General features: G+C 45.4%; 5 protein-coding genes, 1 non-coding gene and 1 pseudogene across 10 annotated transcripts in view; 5 read left to right on the top strand and 2 right to left on the bottom strand.

The window, feature by feature from the left end:
• Positions 1–2569: 2569 nt before the first annotated feature.
• LOC9643750 (protein HOTHEAD) lies at positions 2570–4613 on the bottom strand. 2 transcript variants are annotated; one of them, XM_002963123.2, is made up of 4 exons: positions 4519–4613; positions 3793–4437; positions 2932–3742; positions 2570–2879 (listed from the first exon to the last, which is right to left on the bottom strand). In XM_002963123.2, exons 1-4 carry the CDS (start codon positions 4577–4579, stop codon positions 2837–2839), a joined length of 1560 nt encoding a protein of 519 aa, XP_002963169.2. In that variant the 5' UTR covers positions 4580–4613; the 3' UTR covers positions 2570–2836. The 2 variants fall into 2 exon arrangements, with proteins under 2 accessions (XP_002963169.2, XP_024524058.1); XM_024668290.1 differs by lacking the exon at positions 2570–2879 and having other exon boundaries at positions 3058–3253; positions 3306–3742.
• A 1063-nt stretch (positions 4614–5676) lies between these two features.
• Positions 5677–5760, bottom strand: TRNAL-CAA. The gene has a single exon. It is a non-coding gene; the product is annotated as a tRNA-Leu (tRNA).
• A 671-nt stretch (positions 5761–6431) lies between these two features.
• LOC9643749 (DNA annealing helicase and endonuclease ZRANB3) lies at positions 6432–10553 on the top strand. 2 transcript variants are annotated; one of them, XM_024665501.1, is made up of 21 exons: positions 6432–6669; positions 6742–7104; positions 7161–7293; positions 7345–7517; positions 7565–7674; positions 7730–7805; positions 7852–7911; positions 7971–8091; positions 8146–8297; positions 8344–8445; positions 8500–8604; positions 8653–8718; positions 8769–8867; positions 8921–9103; positions 9155–9457; positions 9510–9691; positions 9738–9840; positions 9893–10038; positions 10089–10168; positions 10220–10380; positions 10439–10553. In XM_024665501.1, exons 1-21 carry the CDS (start codon positions 6439–6441, stop codon positions 10523–10525), a joined length of 3036 nt encoding a protein of 1011 aa, XP_024521269.1. In that variant the 5' UTR covers positions 6432–6438; the 3' UTR covers positions 10526–10553. The 2 variants fall into 2 exon arrangements, with proteins under 2 accessions (XP_024521269.1, XP_024521261.1); XM_024665493.1 differs by having other exon boundaries at positions 8494–8604.
• Positions 10481–11400, top strand: LOC9643748. The gene is made up of 4 exons (XM_002963493.2): positions 10481–10727; positions 10781–10991; positions 11059–11228; positions 11287–11400. Exons 1-4 carry the CDS (start codon positions 10569–10571, stop codon positions 11326–11328), a joined length of 582 nt encoding a protein of 193 aa, XP_002963539.1. The 5' UTR covers positions 10481–10568; the 3' UTR covers positions 11329–11400.
• A 36-nt stretch (positions 11401–11436) lies between these two features.
• Positions 11437–13176, top strand: LOC112343742. The gene is made up of 7 exons (XM_024667747.1): positions 11437–11536; positions 11742–11835; positions 11932–12144; positions 12211–12248; positions 12313–12402; positions 12473–13034; positions 13118–13176. Exons 1-6 carry the CDS (start codon positions 11437–11439, stop codon positions 12793–12795), a joined length of 858 nt encoding a protein of 285 aa, XP_024523515.1. The 3' UTR covers positions 12796–13034; positions 13118–13176.
• A 278-nt stretch (positions 13177–13454) lies between these two features.
• Positions 13455–17025, top strand: LOC9643379 (BAG-associated GRAM protein 1). Of its 2 annotated transcripts, none has more exons than XM_024665507.1 (18): positions 13455–14155; positions 14384–14431; positions 14496–14593; positions 14647–14722; positions 14782–14910; positions 14963–15003; positions 15058–15166; positions 15222–15338; positions 15388–15417; positions 15465–15564; positions 15629–15735; positions 15792–15938; positions 15983–16087; positions 16136–16282; positions 16342–16395; positions 16448–16511; positions 16568–16629; positions 16681–17025. In XM_024665507.1, exons 1-18 carry the CDS (start codon positions 13940–13942, stop codon positions 16816–16818), a joined length of 1788 nt encoding a protein of 595 aa, XP_024521275.1. In that variant the 5' UTR covers positions 13455–13939; the 3' UTR covers positions 16819–17025. The 2 variants fall into 2 exon arrangements, with proteins under 2 accessions (XP_024521275.1, XP_024521279.1); XM_024665511.1 differs by having other exon boundaries at positions 14093–14155; positions 14364–14431; positions 14647–14726.
• A 7-nt stretch (positions 17026–17032) lies between these two features.
• Positions 17033–18161, top strand: part of LOC112342906 — a 1901-nt pseudogene continuing 772 nt past the window's right edge. Inside the window, exons 1-3 of the transcript XR_002991105.1 lie at positions 17033–17251; positions 17453–17687; positions 17749–18145. The product of XR_002991105.1 is annotated as a tubulin alpha chain-like (transcript). The remainder of the gene's footprint in view (positions 17252–17452; positions 17688–17748; positions 18146–18161) is intronic.

Raw genomic sequence — 18161 nt, 5'->3', positions numbered from 1 at the left:
TAGAATTTTTTAGAGGTCACAAAGTTTTGCGAAGTATCTGCTGGGGAACCACACCGCATTTATCACTGGTAAGATAGATCAATTCTCTTCTTTTTTGTGACTTTCTTCTTCTTTTCTTTTCCCTCCAAGAATCCGGGGAGCTTTTCACCTTTGGAGATTGAGACTTTGTAAGTCGAAGAACTCCCTGTAAAGTTCTGGTTCTTTCCAATGTGGAATCCACACACTGGTTCTCTCCGGTAAAATGTTCCTTCTTGCTTCCTTGCGTGCTTTGCATCCAAGTCGTGAGTGAATCTATTTCTTTCTCTTTTCTATTCTAGCAATGAGGGATACAGGAAAAGGAGATGGCCGAGTTGTCAAAGCTTTTCGACTAGCGAAGCGCGGTCAGCTCGGCAGCCTTTCGTCCCCAGCAGCTGAAAACACCGGAGATTTAGCATGAATAAAAAGGACCAGGCTCTGTGCTGTGGTTTTCCAACACGTGTACTCTGTAAAATGTCATGTTCGACCGCTCGCAACATTTGTCACAGATTATATTCCTGTTTTGAAACATAGAAAGAAATAAAACATTAAGAGGATACAAGCTGACCATGCCCTTCCCCATTCTCTGCAGGACACTGATTTCAAAAACCGCTTGAGATAAGACCATGGTTCCAGCCGAGAGAAACTTCGCGGAAGTTAAGCTCTTCACTTGCGAGAAACAGTATGTAAGCGTCCGTTTGATGCTTTTCCCGAGCTGGCCAATGCCTGCCAGAAGATGGAATTGATTTCCTGGAGAAAAGGAAATTTCTTTGAAGACTCACCACTGGTTAGCTGTGGTCTCCATTTGCTGACCATAGGAGATGAGCGATGGAATTGCTTGTAGAAAAGCCACTTTGTCGAGCTCTTCGGATGAAGGGCTGCCGAGCTGGCTGCGCTTGGCTAGTCCAAAAGCTTGACAACTCAGCCATCACCTTTGCCTGTATCTCTCATTGTTCGAAGATACGGAATAAACAAATAGATACATACTCACGATTTGGATGCAAACGACACAAGCGAGAAGAAAGAAAATTTATCCGCGAGAACCAGGGTGTGGCAAGCAACTTTGATAGCATTGGAAAGGGACAGAAAATTGAGTTCACAGGTTGAAGGCTCCATGACAGATGAGGTGTGGTTCCATGCTTCCCAAATTTTGTGAATTTTTACTTTGGAATACCATCTCCATACAAGAGAAATCAAACAAAATTTTCTGACCTCTTTGTAAACTTGAATAAAATCACACATTAGGAGAAATCTCCAATTTAGAGTGGTGGTAACAAGACCTTCCACAAAATGCCAAGAACACCTATTGATTCCTTCAGCCCCAGCTTTGTCACACTTATTATGGAGCATGGGTATAGAGTTGAAGAAGTTGGAGCTAAATGCTTCCTCATTAATACAAACTCTCACCAGATTTCTCTCCCAATTCTTAGCACTGGTAATCAGCTGCCTTTATTTGTACGTTGGAGAGAATAAGGTATATGCTAAGTTGGTTAAAGAAAACTGCGCTCAAAGCTGCGCTATCCATTTGCTGCCACAAATCGAAACACTGTAGGAGTCAAGCGATGGAATTGCTTGTAGAGAAGCAGTTATACTTGGGTATGGGGCGAACACGGACAGCTTATGCTTGGCCATTCTAACGACGAAAGGTATCCTTGTAAAGTAGTACGACAGCAAAGTAGTCATGTAATATTTACATTTGCTTTTGATTTATGCGGATCCTTGAAGAAGACAAAAATAGTCCCTTTTTATTTAAACCAAATTGATTGAGAGAATCCTGGTGATAGTTTGTGCAAGGCTTTAAGTTTATTTAATATAATTTAAATTTTTATAATTCTCAATATATTATAACAATTATGATTATATTTTATAATTATATTTTTAAATTTAATATTAAATAAAAATAGCTTCATATAATAATATACTTTCTTTATCTGTTTAAAATGTGGATTCTTGGGATTTTTGTCTTAAATACATTAGAAAGAGATTTTTTTTCTTACAAACTATAAGTCTAAGTTTTAACATGTTATAATCTTGAATTTTGTAAATTTTTTATATAAATTCTTATTTTATATTTATTTGAGTTGTAGGAGTATACAATTAAGGTAGATGGTATATGCACTTATGTTAATGTTATATTCTTAAAATGTACTGCCATGGGTAGCAACTAAGAATTGTAATTGGTTGCCCTCTGAAAACAATGTTAGCCTAAACTGTCATTCCCCATGATCAAATCTAGAGTTTGATAGCTAAATTTGCTATATAAGAATTAGAGGTTTTTTCCAGTATTAACAGTGGCATATACTTGCTAAAATTAAAAAAATTTGTTGATCACTTGGCTTATATGGTTATAAGGAGTTTTCCCTGAGTATAAAAGTAAAGCAGTAAATAAGTTCTTTGTTCATAAAAAAAATCTGACATGGGCAATCTGTTAGCTCCAAGTAAACTCATATTTCTTAAGTCTTCTACTTTTTTAGTATGTATGCACAACAATGACAAGAATCAAGAACTATAAAATCATATCATAAATTTTAAAAATATCACTGTTGATATCCTTTATTACATTACCAAAGCAAGGTCCATGTCTTGGCGGTTCCAGCGGCCACGCAAGGCCATATCTCCTGATCCATCTCTCCAATGGTTCATCGCTTTTCATTTCCAATTCCACAAACCGCAGAAGTTTCTTGTTGCCCAGCCAGAACGCAGTCTCCAACAGCTCATGGCTGAGGGACGTACTTGCTAGTGCATTTTCACTAGAGATAATACTATTTGATTCTTTTACACTTTTGCAATTTATGTATGTATGGTTTAGATGAAATTATTCTTAGCATGGAGGGATCTTGTCGACGATACTTTTCCCGACATACCTATCAGTTCAGAAAACTAAATTAATCAAACTTAAGATAAAACTAAATATACCTTCCAAGCATCATCAGAGTGGCTTGTGGATTGGTTCCAGGCGAGATGTATAAAACGCTAGCATCCACCACACGTAAGTTGTGTACCCCAATCACCTTGAAGTTGGAATCTACCACCTTGTTTACCAAGCAGCCACCGTGATAGTGATACAAAGTTGCGACGTTTCTTTTGCAGTAATCTGCAAGGGTGCTGTTGATGGCGCCCATACTTGAATAACTCCTGTTGGGAGAAATCACTGTTCCTCCGGAGGGGAGAGTTTGATTATCATAACGAAAAGGTTTGTAAGCGTTTGAGAGCAATGCTTTCTCCACTGCATCCACGCCTGCAACGCAAACTTGCAAATCTCTTGGCTCTTGGAAATAGTTGAAACTTACAACTGGATTGTCATCCACATTTATGGTGGCCAGGTAGAGGTCGCCCATGGAAGCTGGGCCATTGACCTTCTCAACAAGGAAGCTCGCGTTGGGCGCTAGCGTTCCTCCACTATCACCCTCGATATAGCTCCCAAAGGACGTGATCCCGACGCTTAGACTCGTGGAGACCTCGACGTAAGATGGCGATGGGACGAACAAGTAGATTGTGGGGTTGTCTGCCATATGTTTCCCGACCTCTGGGAAATCCTTGATCACTTTGATGCCTTTGGATTGAAGATGGCTTCCAGGTCCGATTCCACTTAGCATTAGGAGCTGTGGACTTGCAATCGCACCTGCGCAAAGAATTACCTCGCTGGATCGCTTGGGGGAAAGAAAAGCTTTCCGGATACGCCCAAGCTTGTCTTTAAACTCCACTCCATACGCTTTTGGCGATACACCTTCAAGAGAAGGGATATGAGCAATGTTTCTTTCGAAAACAAAGACAAACCTTGCAAGAAGAGAATTCGTAGAACTGTGGCATGGAGGAGAATTTTGATGTTTCTTGGATTCGCATAGACAAAGAGGTCTGAAGCTGGCCTTCGAGTTCCCGAATGATCGAATATGGTACCAGAAGTTTTGGTTCCAACCAAGTGATCATACGTCGCGTTGTTGTCGGGTGTGATTCCAGCTTGGAGTAGCGATTGCCGGAACGCTGTCTGGTAAGGCCCAAGTTGATCTGGAATGGAAGCCACGACACTCTCAACCCAGCGGTAGGACTGATTCACCAGGCAAGGATTGAGACCCAGAGTAGTGATGAAAGATTGCTCGGCGTGAGAATAAACCCCGGCATTTACACTGGATCCTCCTCCAAGAACTCGAGCTCTCCCGTTTCGTACGCCCTCGGTGGAGAAGAAGACCTGGAGTGGCGATTGGGGGCTGTCGCCGAATAGAATTGCTCCAAAGTTTTCGATCCTGGTGATGTTTGGATTGCCGTACGGTGATCCCCCCCTCTCGAGCACGAGAACTTTGTATTTGCTCGAAAGCGTCGCGGCAAGGGGTGATCCCGCGGTTCCACCACCCACGATTATGTAGTCATAGTTAAACAAATCCGAGCTCGAGAGATCGGTGGCTTCTTGTATGAAACTGAACATAGCTGTGCATGATTCATAGAGATCGATCAAACAAAACTATCTGTTGATTCAAATGAAAGATTTTTGTGGAGGAAAAGTAATACCTGATGATGTCGAGCTCTGGAAGAGAAGCACCACAAGAATGTAAGCAACGATCGGGCCCATGCCCCAAATCTCTAATGGAAGACAACTTCGATGATTCCTCGCTTAAAACTATTATATCTCCAGTGATCGAGTCAAACATTGATGAGTATTTATTCCAAATCACTACATGATGTTGTTGCTACCAAAAAGATTGTTGCGATCTTTTATTGACTTTCAAGACAACAAAGAAAAGTAGGACTTCTGGTTTGTGACGTGCGTGACCCCAGGTAGGATTTCTCTTTGTCTCGCCTTCCGAGTACTTGCATTTTGGGTCATCGATCGGCGCCAATCGCAGTACAGGCAGGATTATGCTTCCTGGGAGAGGAATTACTCCGTCTACTTTGTCCGCCTGTGTACCCAGCTCAAGGCGCTGGTGGATCCACAAGCAGCTCGTCCGGATGGGGATCGCCGAGCACCTGTGCTGAGAGTTGGACTTTTGGCCGAGCTCGTCCCTGCTTATGACTTCCAGAGCAACGATCTCGTCAACGCTTCGCTGTACACATGCATACATCGCGAGTGTGCAGGCTTGGATGATGTTTGGCGGGATGGCTCACAGTTGTCCAGTGCTTTGGAGAAAGATGATCAGCGGCCATTCCAGTCTAAAAGCGATGCAGTCCACGAAGATGGTGGCTGACGCCTACTGCTGCGTTTCGTTTCTGCGATTCTCCTGGCTCCGGAAGCGGGGCAAGAAGTTCATGAAAAGTGTGGCCTTGAGCAAGATGTTTTCGTCGGCAACGCACTCGTGGACATGCACGGAAAGTGTGGCAGTGTTTGAGAGAGCCCGGACGGGGAGAAAAACTGGTTTTCGAGGAACTTCATGGTGGAAGCGTACTGCTCTACAGGCTACAGCACAGAGGCTATACAGGCATTCTTACAGATGCTACAGAAACATTCACGAGTGTTTTGGTTAGCATGCGGACATGCTGGTTTCATATGAGAAGGGATTCTCATGGCAGTGTGTTGTCAGTTTACTTACTTACGATGCTCTAGCAGGATCGGATGATGCTGCCAAAGTCGAGAAACAATGACTTGACGCGATAAACTGCAAAACGTAAAGGTAAAGTGATATAGTTTTTGTTCTTGAATGTGAATGTATAAATATAAAGGGTACATTTTCATGTCAGAAGTGGGATTTGAACCCACGCCCTCGTGAGAGGAGCAGAACTTGAGTCTGCCGCCTTAGACCGCTCGGCCATCCTGACATTATATGTTCACAATATTAGATTTTGATTTTTATCAAGCAATGGTTGAATGCATGAAGCATTCAACCACTTGGCAATGCATGCTGGAGTATAACATAATATATAAGGCCTGGAAGGTCTAGCGATTATTCAGTAAGAGTTGATTGAGCTCCATTAATCACTACTACAAAAATGAAGGCTGCTTTGGTGTTGTTCCTAGTTTTTGCCTTTGCGAGTTTTCAGGTAGCAGTGTCTTCTTCTTTGGGTAGAAGGGAGCTCTTGTCTTTGGGCAATGGTGTTGCTGATCAAGACTCATCAGTGGAGCCATCATCCAGTTCTCTAATGCATCCTCCTGAGATGGATGATCATGATCATGGAAATGAAGTTCATGATCATGAAGATGGAGGTCCTCCAGTCCATGGGTCTCACAAGCACAGGAGGAGCAACAACAATAACAACAACATCAACATCAATATCAACATCTGCAGAAAGAAGTCTATGAATCATGAAGATTCAAAGAACAAGGACAAGGAGGACAAGAAAGGGTTCCATTTTTAGTGTAAAAAGGATGGATCCTCTCCATCATTTGTAGATCAATAAAACCAGAAATTATTGTCTTGAAGTAACTGAATATTCCTTACAAAAAATACAAAGGCCTAAAGTTTTAAACGGTCACAATTCCTCAAGCCCTAGTAGGGCATGGAGATCAGCGAGGAGCAGCGCAGGAGAATGGAGGCGAATCGGGCGGCCGCTTTGGCCCGGCGCCAGAGATCTTCTCAAAATGCGGAAGCTTTGGCGAATTCCGGTGAGAAATGCGGCAAGACACATCTGGTTTCTCTCGAGATTTGCTCGGCGCGCGAGTTTTTCGTAGTGCCACCGCATTCCTGTTGCTCTGATGTACTTCGCCGAGTGCACCATTGGCTGGAATCGGTAAGTCTAGCTATCGTTTGAGAATAAAAAGAATTTCCTTCTCAAAGTTCATGGTTTTTTCCCCCTTTGTAGGTGCCACCAGTGTGCTGGAAATCATGCAACGATTATAATCGCTGTCCAGTCTATAGACTGAGAGACTACGAGGTCGTGACAGACGTTTTGCAGAGGTTGCCTGGAGTGAAGTTGGAGCACATACCATTGAGCACACGCAATTCTTTGAGGAGCTGCTCTCATCAACTAAGAAACGCTGACCAGTGGCTTCCCTTCCACCCGAGGCATGCTCCAGACTCAGTCGTGGACAAGCTCTTGCTAGGCCTGCCTTGGAAGTTGAAGCAATACTTATTGCCTTTTCAGTGGGATGGTATTCGATATGGTTTGCGAAGAGGTGGACGCGTGCTAATTGCCGACGAGATGGGGCTCGGAAAGACTCTTCAGGTAATCAATCTTCGAGTACGGTTTCTGTTGTTCTCATGGCTTGTTTTTTGACACAGGCCATCGCCATCGCGGCATGCTATCTAAACGACGGATCTTTACTTGTTGTTTGTCCCGCTAGTCTACGTCTGGTCTGGGCCGAAGAACTAGAGAGATGGCTTCCATTTCTCTCACCTTCAGACGTTCATCTTGGTACGTTGATGACTTCTCTTTCCAAACGTTTGACTCTGTCTACCTGTGCAGTGTTTGGACGAGAAGACGATTTAAAAGATCTGAAAACACCAAAAGTTGTTGTAATATCTTACAATATGCTAAGACGGCTTCGGGAGAGCATACTTCGTTGCAGCTGGGAGATGGTAATCGTTGACGAATCACACAATATCCGATGCTCGAAGCGTCCTACTGATTCCGAAGAGGTACGAGTTTACTTTTATTTTTTATATCGGCTGAATAGTAACTATAGACTACAGCGCTGATGGAAGTGGCTCGAGCTGCGCCAAGGGCGGTCTTTCTTTCCGGTACTCCATCACTCTCTAGGCCTTTCGATATTTTTAACCAAGTTAACGCTTTGTGGTAAGAATTTTTTCTTTAATATTTAACAAAGAAAGCTCATCTGCCTTGTTTACAGGCCGGGCATATTGGGAAAAAACAAGTATAATTTTGCGCGAAACTACTGCAGCTCAAGTAGTGATGCAGCGTACAAGGTGTCAACTGTGTTATTTTATGACGTAGTTTCACCATTATTTTCAGGATTACCAAAGAGGCGTCCGGCTGGAGGAGCTAAACATTTTGTTACGAGAAATAGTTATGGTATATATGCCACTAGTTTTTAATTTGTTTGAAGTTTTTAATTTGTTTGTTTCTCCTAGATACGAAGGCTGAAGGATCAGATTCTGACGCAGCTGCCTCCAAAGCGAAGACAAATTATACGATTGAGACTAAGCTCCGGCGATATGTTGGAAGCGAAGGCTTCTATTGATGCTGACGGAGGTAGTTGTACACTCTAAATTTGTGTCGACTTGTCTTGACTATCAAATTCTACAGACGAAAGACAGCTGAATACGCAAGAAATTGGAATCGCAAAGCTCAAGGGTGTGACGGACTGGCTCTCAAACAATCCCTTTTCTGCCGTGAAAGAAGAAATGCAGAAACTAATCATATTTTGTCATCACCATAAAGTTATGAACTCGCTACAGGTTTGTATCTTATTAGTAAACTTTAGCTTATAAGTTGCTGCAACAGGAATTTATCGTAAGAAAAGAAATTGAGTTTATTCGGATAGATGGACACACCGATGCGAAAGACCGTCAAAAGGCTACAGAGATTTTCCGGCAAAAAGATGAGGTAAAATGTTTTATTTAGTTTCCCGTTGACACGTTACTGGAATTGAAGGTAAAGGTGGCTATTGTCGGGGTCACAGCGGGTGGTGTTGGTCTTGATCTGTCTGCTGCACGCAATGTGGTGTTTGTGGAGTTGCCGAAAACTGCATCAGAACTTGTACAGGTCAGTTGCATTTTAAGTCATTTGCATTAACAATCGGTTCGTTAGCAGGCGGAGGACAGAGCACATCGAAGAGGTCAGAAAAGCGCAGTTAACATTTATATATTTTGCGCTAAGGTATATTTCTCTTGAACTTATTAGTCGAGGTTCAAATTTGCATGCTGCAGGAGACATCAGATGAATGCCACTGGCAATCACTCAGTAAAAGTCTTGAAAGGGTAACTACAATGACGAACGGATCAGAAGACGCTATACCCGGTTTAGAGGTCTAGAGTTCTCTCCTGGCATGGCTGTTTATTGACGTGCTTGTTTGGTCCAGGTGGAAACTCTTATGGATCAAACAGAGTCAGGTGATACGAAAGCGTGCAGTTTGCTACGGAGATGTCAGAACAGTCTGCTGCCGGATGAAGTCCCAGAAGGAAGACGGGTTGTGTCTGAAACCGCGCAACAAAATGCGTCCAATGAAAGCTGGAATTTTGATGCACACTTGTTGATGTTTGAGGTACATAACAGGTATCACGTTGTGATTGAAATGTCACCGGCTTTTTTCCAGGTAAGCTCGAACACTGGCCGAGTTCATCTGTACAAGAAGTCGCTTGAAGAGCCGCCTGTCGTGACCGCCTTAAGTGAGAATTTCAAACCCGAGGATTTAGAGAAGCTGGAACAGATACCAAGCACCGAGAGGAATTTGTTGCTGCCAACCTGTCTCCTTGAGAATACTTCTCTTGTGGACGCCTCAATGGCTTTCATTCGAGAATGGAAGACATTACGACCGGTTCATCGAAAAAGGCTGTATGGAAGACCACTGCAGCTACCTTTATCAAGGGCACTCAGCCGCTTAACTGAAGCTCAAGGGGTATGCTTACGTTTTAGCAGAAGGATGTACTTTTCTCACCTTTTTTTCTCAGGGATTGGTGAAAGGAGGAAGCAAAAGGCGGCGAAGGCCAATCGGTGAACTGGCTTGCCCGTTACCAGACGGAGCATCGTGGAGAGACATTTATTTACGCGGCAATATGTCTTCCAGACCGATCTTGCAAGCTTGGACGGCAGATGACAATCCTCTGTGCAAACTCTGTCACAGGCCATGCACGTAAGTGTCCCACGCAATTTTGCAACGCTTATAAAGCTCATCACAGGAGACAAGATTCAAGGGAGCCAACGACGTTGGAGGACTTGTTCTGCAAATCGGATTGTTTCGAAGAATACATGACGAAGACTAGCAGTCACTTTATGCGTGAGGTACGTGGAGTGAACATTTATTACCTACTGACGTTGGAGCTACCATTTGCAGAAACTGTTCCGACTGGAACGCGGCGTATGCGTGACTTGCAATCTAGACTGTCATGCCTTGGTGGAGTGCATCCGAAATCTCGATGTGAACTTGCGAAGAGCCTACATTCTTAAAAAGGCCCCGGCTTTTGGCACACACGAAACGCTGTACGTTTACTGTTTCTTCTTGTTCCCCATCTTCTTATGCATTTTTGCAGGCTTCAAAATCTTGTCGAAGATCCAATCGAGGGGAACGCTTGGCATGCCGATCACATTGTACCAGTGTTTGCTGGCGGAGGTAAGAGGCTAGAGACAGTCAGTATGAAATACTTACAGCCTTGCTTTCCAGGAGAATGCGACCTGGAAAACATGAGGACTCTCTGTGTAGTCTGTCATGCACAGGTAACTAGCGAGCAATGCCGGAAAAGGCATGCGTCCTTTCGCAAAGCGCAACGAGCTTTACAGTTCACAGTGGAGAGACTCCTTGACAGTAAGCGACTAAAATCAGAGGTATGGCTTCCTCCGAAAGGGAGATCATCAATCAAGGGCTCCACTTTGCAATTTACAGGAGGAGATACTTTCAGAAACCGATGACGACAAAGAACTTCTGGGAATTGAAGTTGCAGGGAGTGCATACTCTAAGCAAACAGGATAACGTATAATAAACTATCACGTCAGATAAACCAGCGGTGGAGGGCATGGCTATGGCAACAACACTGCCGTGCTTGGCGCCCGGAAGATTTCGGAGCCGAGTATTCCCATCATGCAGAGCGAACGCTGTTCCTCCCGACACAGTCGAGACAGAGGAAAAGACCAAGGCGAGCTCCAGTCCCAATGTTGAGAAGGAACTCTCCAAGGTAAGCAGAAAGATTGGTCTGAAATTCATGGCGCTCTCATGTTTTTTCGCCAGGCAGTGAAGAAAACAGCCGCTACTTTCGCTCCTCGTTCGTCCACTGCAAAGAAAAACCCGGCCGTCCCAGGCAGCGTTTTGTACACCGTTTTCGAAGTCCAGGGCTATCTCTCGATGGCTGTTGGAGGTCTCCTCGCGTACAACTATTTGTTCCCTTCAGACGAGCCTGATATTGCGAGACTGATGGGAATGTGGTCCGTGTGGATGTTCAGTAAGTTACCATCCTCTCTCTCTTTTTTTTTCGTTATCTGATGAAAACTTTTCTGCTGGGTTTGTAGCAATTCCATCGCTTCGAGCAAGAGACTGCTCGTCTAAAGAGAAGGATGCTTTGAATTATTTGTTCTTGGCACTTCCGCTTGTCAACGTTTTGCTCCCGTTTGTGTGGAAATCGTTCGCGGCTGTGTGGTCAGCCGATGTTGCGGTATTTTTCGCAATCTACGCATGGAAGGTGAGTTCTTTCGTCTTTCTATGGTTATATTTTTCTTGACTCGGCTATGGTGATTCAGATGGAGTGGCTCCAACAAAACGAATCCAAAGACAAGCAATAGTATATAGCTTTGATGATCTTTGTAAGTTTTTAAAGGTTTTGTACAAAGGGGAAAGTATAGTTTTTTCGGTTAGCTCAAATTCTAGGGTTCTTAACGGCTCAAACTGTCATGGGTATCGAAGGCAATGGCGAAAGGAAGGCCGACGAGACGCGCATTCGCAGGCTGCAGAAGATTTTAGGCAGCAAGCGCGCCTCCCCTACTCTCTCCGGTGAGTGGCGATATTTTATTCATTCATCTTAGGCGAGAAAATGCGATCCCAGGGTGCTCGGAAGTAGAGAATGATCCGATTAAGAAGCTCAGCACCGCGACGCAAAGCGCCCTCAATGATCTAAAGCTTGGTAACGACCGATTGGAAGTTTTGAGAGCTCGATCGAAAGTTTTTTTCCCACACGTTTTTTTGTTCTTGTCTTCAGAGGTTTCTAAGATGAGGAACGATTTGGAAAAGCTCACAGAGGAAGTTCACGCAGCAAAGAAGCTCGAGGCTGTAAGTTTCAAAGAGGAAGCTCTGTGCGTGATGTGATTTTTCTTTTTTCTTCTTTTTTTGTCCAGGAATCTAAAGGGACAGCGTTAGACATGGAGAAGCGTTTCACTGTTCTGATGGAGGAGTTTCAAAGGAGCCTTGCATCGCTACGAGGAGAGGTACACCTCTAGCGTCCGGTTTGATCCTCTAACCAGGCTGATAATCTCTCTGGTAAAAGGAAAAGCAAATTCTAAGGCGTTGCTGTTGAAGGATTTGCCAGGGACTCAAGCGTCGACAAGCTCGCCAAATCTAAGGAAGTCAAATGCGTCCAGTCGAAACATCGGCCAAACAAAGAGGTAAGGCGATCGTTTCTTGATGGAAGAACGCATTTTCAACAAGCTGAGAGTTTTTCATTTTGGCAGTCATACCATCAATGGCTGCTCTTCGGATGTTCACAATGGTAAGTTTTCGATTATTTCTTCTCTTCCTCGTTCCATTCTAAAGCTTCGTTTTGATCTTTGTAGTTGAAGCTCAGAGAAAGGATGTTGTCATCTACACAAGCCCGCAACACATACAACGAACCGTTGCTGCTGTTCGTGGATGGCTTCGAGAATGTGAGCGTGCTTTTCTTCTTTTTCTTCTTTCATTTTTACAATCTCAAATAACACGTAAAACTCCTGGTAGCTCCGACTCCACGAGAATCAACGAGCAAGGATCAACGTCACGAGGATCCTCTCATCCACATTCCCACATCCTCGTTAATGAGCTCCATCCGAAACGAGGCAAAGCTTTTCAGCAAGCACCACAAAAAGGCAAACAACTTGTCTCGGAGCGAGTCCCAGAGCCCGAGCACACAAGTGGAGTCCATCTCCGAAGCGTCGGCCAGCGTCAAGGACACAGTGCCCCCGGCAATGCGAATCCTGCAGAGAAGAAACATGAGAATGGCCGACTTGCTTGGAAGGTTTGCGTTTTCTTTGTTGTTCTTCTCCTTTGTTTTGTTTCTATGATTCTAACGCGGAAGTCTTGTGCGCAGCAGCGAATCCGACGAAGACTGACTGACTCGTTCCATTTGCGCGTTGGAGGTAAGGTACGTACGTCCTCTTGCTTTGGCTTTTTGCCTTTAGAAGATCAAAGCAAAAGTGAAAGCTGAAGAACACTACTGTTGCTAATGCTGTGCTAAATGATCATCTCCAGCACTGAGTGACAAAGATTTGGCAAAGATGAAGGAACAAAATCGAACCCACGGGTACTTTTCTCTGTCAATCTCATCTCTGATCCAACACTGTTGCTAGCGACAGCTGCTGATGATAGTCTCTTTCGCTTTTGCAGTGTCGATCGATCAAACAAAGCAAAGCCTTGAAAAAAATGGAGAGAGAAAGCGAAAAAAGAACAAAAAAAAAAAAAAAAAACTCGTAAAGTTACTGAGAACTGGTTGACCACTTGTTAACACGTCGAAGTTTCTAAAGTCAAATACGCAGGGACTTTTCCCTCTTCGTGGAAGAGAGAGAGAATAAAAAATCTTTCTTCTCGCTAATGTTAGCTATGTCCGATCAACGAAAGAATTTCCCTCTCTTTCGTAACTCGCGGCCGGGCGATCGCAGCCGTCGATCCGCGAGCGTTTAAAAGGGGGCCGGGGAATGTAAATGGGAAAAATGGGACGGTTTAAGATTAAAGAGGGGCCGCAAACACGCAAGAGACTGGGCGCCTCGCGTCTCTCCGCCGTGTGCTCTTCGCGAATCGCGCGCGAGAGAGGTATGTTTGATCTTCTCCTCCCCCGCCTCCTCCACGATCCGCGCGGCGCTGCTGCTCCCGGGCGATGATCTCTCGCGCCGCGGCCGGGCTTTCCTCGTAGGTCAGGATGGTGCTGCTCCAGCCGCCGCGCGCGATCTCGGTAGACTAGGCAATGGCGGTCACACGCGGCTCGTGATTCCGAGTGAAATTTCGGGGAGGATTGGATTGCTTTGACCGGGATCGGCAGGAACAGGTCTAGGAGGTGTCACGCCAGTTTGGATTGCCGGGAGCCCTAAACCTCGCGCTAGTTCTCTGGGAAAGACCGCAAGAAAGGTCTCTAGCGACGAAAAAGAAGGCATCTGGAGAGCTCATGTGTGGAGGACTTGGTAAATTTCTTCTCTAGCGAGCAACAAAGGAAGAATGAGAAACGTGGTCGAGATAGCGATGCAAGTTTTGCTACCATCCTGGGGAGAAATCAACGTTTCCTTTGCGGCGGCGGTGCTGGTGATCTTCATTTTTGGTGTTGTGCGGCATGTCGAACGTCTGCGAGAAGCTGCCGGGGGATTTTTTCTCTCCGCCGCGGAGGACTTTGGTGTGGAGGGAATTCGCGAGAGGGAGCTGGAGAGAACGAAAGAGGTATTTAAAATCCTATCTCCCGCTTTGGAAGATTGTTTGCTTTCTTTGCCTTTCTTGGTCTTTCGTTTTCGTTTCTCTTTCTGGTACTTGTGTTGTTTTTTTTTTTTGTTTCTCTTTGGAAAGCTTGGGATGCTGCATATGATCAAAGTAATGCTCTGGATGTTAAGCTTTGCACATGTGATATTCTTTTCTTTTCTTTGACATGCAGCATTGGGGCTTTTGCTGTAGAACTCTTCGAAAGTGGACGCGGGAAGCCAGCCTATGTACTTCGTTAAGGTATACGAGCTCCCTTCCAGGTAGTCATTGTGACAACGTAACGAGCGTCTTCATTTTCCTGCAGCTGGAACTTCTAGCGGCGAAGAATATAGCAGCTGCGAATCTAAATGGAACGTCTGATCCTTACGCGGTACTCACCTATGGTTCTCAAAAGCGTTTCAGGTACCTACACTTATTTTTTGTTGTTTTGAGCATAAGTCGAGTGTTTTCTTCAGCTCTTTGGTTCCTGGTTCAAGAAATCCCATGTGGGGAGAAGAATTTGACTTTTATATTGATGACCTCCCAGCTCAAGTACGTGAGTTAACAGTTTTTTCTCTCTTCCACCACTGAGTTTCTATCGCTTTTTTCAGATCATAATAGCGATTTACGACTGGGATATAATCTGGAAAAGCACAGAACTTGGCTCGACAACCATCGAGATCAAAGAGGAGGGACAAACAGAAGCTATTTGGCATTCTTTGGTTGGCACCTCTGGACAGGCAAAACGCTAAATCCTGTTTTAGTGGTGCTTACTACTTTTTCTCTCTTCAGGTTTGCGTTCAAACATGTACTCGCCGTGTGCCAACAGCAGGGTAGGAACTATGTTCTATTTCGAAGAGAAAATGACACATACTAGCTCATCGCAGGACTGTTGCTGGAACCAATCGACGACGATTTCTAGAATCGCCGACTGGCACAGAAGTTCGTCAAAAGCCGGGGCCGCTGCAGACAATCTTTGACCTGCCTCCTGATGAAGTATGGTTTGACGATGATTTTTGCTTCATTTTCTTAAAAAACATTGTCCGTGCAGATGGTTGAGCACAAGTTTTCATGCGCGCTGGAGAGATCATTTTTGTACCATGGGCGTATGTACGTGTCTGCTTGGCACATATGCTTTCATTCGAATGTCTTTGCTAAACAACTAAAGGTACGTCACCGGCGACATTTTTTTCTAGGCTATTTACTTTGTTTTCTAGGTCGTGTTGCCTTACGATATCGTAGAAGAGGTAAACTCTGTCACTTTGTCCATTTCATATCTATGTTCGGCTTATAGATCAAGAAAAGTCAGCACGCCTTCATCAACCCCGCGATCACCATCATTTTGAGGGCTGGTACAGGTGGTCAGGGTGTTCCTCCTCTTGCTAGTCCAGATGGTTGGTATCAAGTTTGTTTCTGCTGAGCTACAGCGATCTAAACAACATTCTTGTCTGGATATAGGTAGAGCGAAGTATAAATTTGCATCCTTTTGGAACCGGAATCATGCACACAGGGTTCTCCAACGCGCTGTGAAAAACTATCAAGGAAATGAGGAAGCCGCGAAGCAGGTCTGGCTAAGTGTGACCTCTGGCATTGCAGAAACTAATCGATTATCAATTTTCAGGATAAGTTCATGCGAGTTCACAGCACAAGGTACCAGGAGCAGCAGGTCGTACCATTTGTGTCTAGTGTGGATGAGACTACTCCGATTGAAGAAACAAAAGTGGTGCAACCTTTTATCAAAGACGATGTTCTAGTTGACATTGTAGAGGTTAGTGAATTTCTATTGAAGCTGGCTGACATTATTTGTTGCAGGATATGCTGCCTTGCTCTGCCGAGCAATTTTTTGCTTCCGTACTAAGCGACAAGTCGGACTTTACGACGCGCTATCGAGCAGAGCGCGAAGACACTGAATTGCAGGTTCACTTAATTCTGTGTGCGTTTCTTAGCTAACTCGCTGCAGCTCAGATCGAACCATGGCGCAATCCGGAGGAGTACAGCGGTATTCTGCGGAAAGTTACGTATCGAGCAAAGTGTAACAGCCCAATGTGTCCTCCAGACACCGCAATGACTGACACACAGCACATCTTCTTTTCGGGCGAGAAGAAACTACTGGTGCTTTTACAAATATGCCCACGCCGGTTAGAGCTAACTCGTGATCTTGTTACTTCCAGCATTGGGAAAGCATTCAACAGGCGCATGACGTTCCATTCGGTTCCTCGTTCGAGGTAATCACTCGACTATGCGATTTTTCGTTTTTGGTTCTACTTCTTTGCACAGATCCACGCAAGATGGACAGTGGAAACGCTCTCGGAATCAAAGTGCAAGCTGAGCGTCAAAGTTGGTACGGAAACTCTCGTTGGGACGAGCTCCACTTGCTAACTCTTTGATACATTTTAGGAACTAACTTCAAGAAGCGACTGTTCATGGCGTCGAAGATTCGAAGTGGTGCTGAATCTGAGGTACGCGAAAACAAAAGTCCTAGCGTTTCCAGTCTGATTCTTCGTTTGCAGTACAAAACTGATGCAATGAAGTTCATCGAGATCATCAAGAAGGGTCTCAAGGAGACCGGTTCTACCGCCAACGATGAATCGAGTGTTTCTACTCCGGCCTTGGAGATTCCCCTCGTCGGCACAGCAAAGACTTCGTGACAGCAAAGAAAGAACAAACAATTCCTGACAGTTTTGGTAGAGAGAAAATGACGTATGGAGAGGATGATTTGATTGACAGCCGTGGATCTGGTGATCCGGAATGTCATGCCGATGCAGAGATCTTGGCCGCACGTTGACAGCGGTGGAATCCGGACGTGTAATGAGAATCCAATCGACGTGAAATATCATAAAAAGCTCTAGTCGCGAGAGGGGCATTTCATTGTTTGAGCGGCAGGGCAGGATTTTCGGACGGGCGTCTTCGAACACGCCTAGACGAAAAGCCTGGGAGCTTCGTTCGATCTCTTCTCTTGCCGCCGGAAGCTACTAATCGCTAGCGAAGATGAGGGAGTGCATCTCGATCCACATCGGTCAGGCCGGAATCCAGGTCGGCAATGCGTGCTGGGAGCTCTACTGCCTCGAGCATGGCATCCAGGTGAGAAATTTCGCGCAATCTTTTCTCGATTTGGCTGGATCTGTGCTAGATCTGGTCCTCTATGGCTTGTTTCTCGCTAGATCTGGCCCTCTATGGCTTGTTTCTTGCAAGATCTGTGCTCCGCTCACCTGCATTTGGCCCTGATCCATAGATCCGGGCGGCGAATTCCTGGATCTAACGAAATATGTGGATATTTTGCAGCCGGATGGCCAGATGCCAAGCGATAAGACGGTTGGCGGCGGCGACGATGCTTTCAACACCTTCTTTAGCGAGACTGGTGCCGGCAAGCACGTCCCCCGCGCCGTGTTCGTGGATCTGGAGCCGACGGTCATCGATGAGGTTCGCACTGGTACCTACAGGCAGCTCTTCCACCCGGAGCAGCTCATCAGTGGCAAGGAAGACGCTGCGAATAACTTCGCTCGTGGTCACTACACCAGTAAGATCTAAACTTCTTTTGCAAAGGTTGGCTAATTTCTTGTTCATCTTCTTGCTATCAGTTGGAAAGGAGATCGTAGATCTTTGCCTGGATCGCATCCGGAAGCTGGCCGATAACTGCACTGGGCTCCAGGGATTCCTGGTCTTCCACGCCGTGGGTGGTGGAACGGGATCCGGCCTGGGCTCGCTGCTGCTGGAGCGCCTGTCGGTGGACTACGGGAAGAAATCCAAGCTCGGTTTCACCGTCTACCCGTCACCCCAGGTCTCGACCTCGGTGGTGGAGCCTTACAACAGCGTGCTGTCCACACACTCGCTTCTGGAGCACACCGACGTCGCCGTGCTGCTGGACAACGAAGCCATCTACGACATCTGCCGCCGATCGCTGGACATCGAGCGCCCGACGTACACCAACTTGAACAGGCTCGTCTCTCAGGTATGAGAAAATCTTACGACGCCACTCTCATGCTCGTTTCTA

The sequence above is a fragment of the Selaginella moellendorffii genome, unplaced genomic scaffold (genome assembly GCF_000143415.4).
Source record: "Selaginella moellendorffii unplaced genomic scaffold, v1.0 SELMOscaffold_3, whole genome shotgun sequence".
NCBI lineage: Eukaryota > Viridiplantae > Streptophyta > Lycopodiopsida > Selaginellales > Selaginellaceae > Selaginella > Selaginella moellendorffii.
This window is presented reverse-complemented; position numbering and strand designations above follow the sequence as displayed.

Coding starts and splice junctions, on each gene's coding strand:
- LOC9643749 (XM_024665493.1), top strand. CDS start 6,439: ATGGAGATCAGCGAGGAGCAGCGCAGGAGAATGGAGGCGAATCGGGCG. Junction 6,670..6,741: donor TGCACCATTGGCTGGAATCG/GTAAGTCTAGCT, acceptor CCCCCTTTGTAG/GTGCCACCAGTGTGCTGGAA. Junction 8,092..8,145: donor TTCTATTGATGCTGACGGAG/GTAGTTGTACAC, acceptor CAAATTCTACAG/ACGAAAGACAGCTGAATACG.
- LOC9643750 (XM_002963123.2), bottom strand. CDS start 4,579: ATGGGCCCGATCGTTGCTTACATTCTTGTGGTGCTTCTCTTCCAGAGC. Junction 3,743..3,792: donor ACGAATTCTCTTCTTGCAAG/GTTTGTCTTTGT, acceptor CTTCTCTTGAAG/GTGTATCGCCAAAAGCGTAT. Junction 2,880..2,931: donor ACTCTGATGATGCTTGGAAG/GTATATTTAGTT, acceptor CTGAACTGATAG/GTATGTCGGGAAAAGTATCG.
- LOC112343742 (XM_024667747.1), top strand. CDS start 11,437: ATGGGTATCGAAGGCAATGGCGAAAGGAAGGCCGACGAGACGCGCATT. Junction 11,537..11,741: donor CGCCTCCCCTACTCTCTCCG/GTGAGTGGCGAT, acceptor TCTTGTCTTCAG/AGGTTTCTAAGATGAGGAAC. Junction 11,836..11,931: donor AGTTTCAAAGAGGAAGCTCT/GTGCGTGATGTG, acceptor GTTCTGATGGAG/GAGTTTCAAAGGAGCCTTGC.
- LOC9643748 (XM_002963493.2), top strand. CDS start 10,569: ATGGCTATGGCAACAACACTGCCGTGCTTGGCGCCCGGAAGATTTCGG. Junction 10,992..11,058: donor GTGGTCCGTGTGGATGTTCA/GTAAGTTACCAT, acceptor CTGGGTTTGTAG/CAATTCCATCGCTTCGAGCA. Junction 11,229..11,286: donor TCGCAATCTACGCATGGAAG/GTGAGTTCTTTC, acceptor ATGGTGATTCAG/ATGGAGTGGCTCCAACAAAA.
- LOC9643379 (XM_024665507.1), top strand. CDS start 13,940: ATGAGAAACGTGGTCGAGATAGCGATGCAAGTTTTGCTACCATCCTGG. Junction 14,911..14,962: donor TGGTTGGCACCTCTGGACAG/GCAAAACGCTAA, acceptor TTCTCTCTTCAG/GTTTGCGTTCAAACATGTAC. Junction 15,939..15,982: donor TTCTAGTTGACATTGTAGAG/GTTAGTGAATTT, acceptor TATTTGTTGCAG/GATATGCTGCCTTGCTCTGC.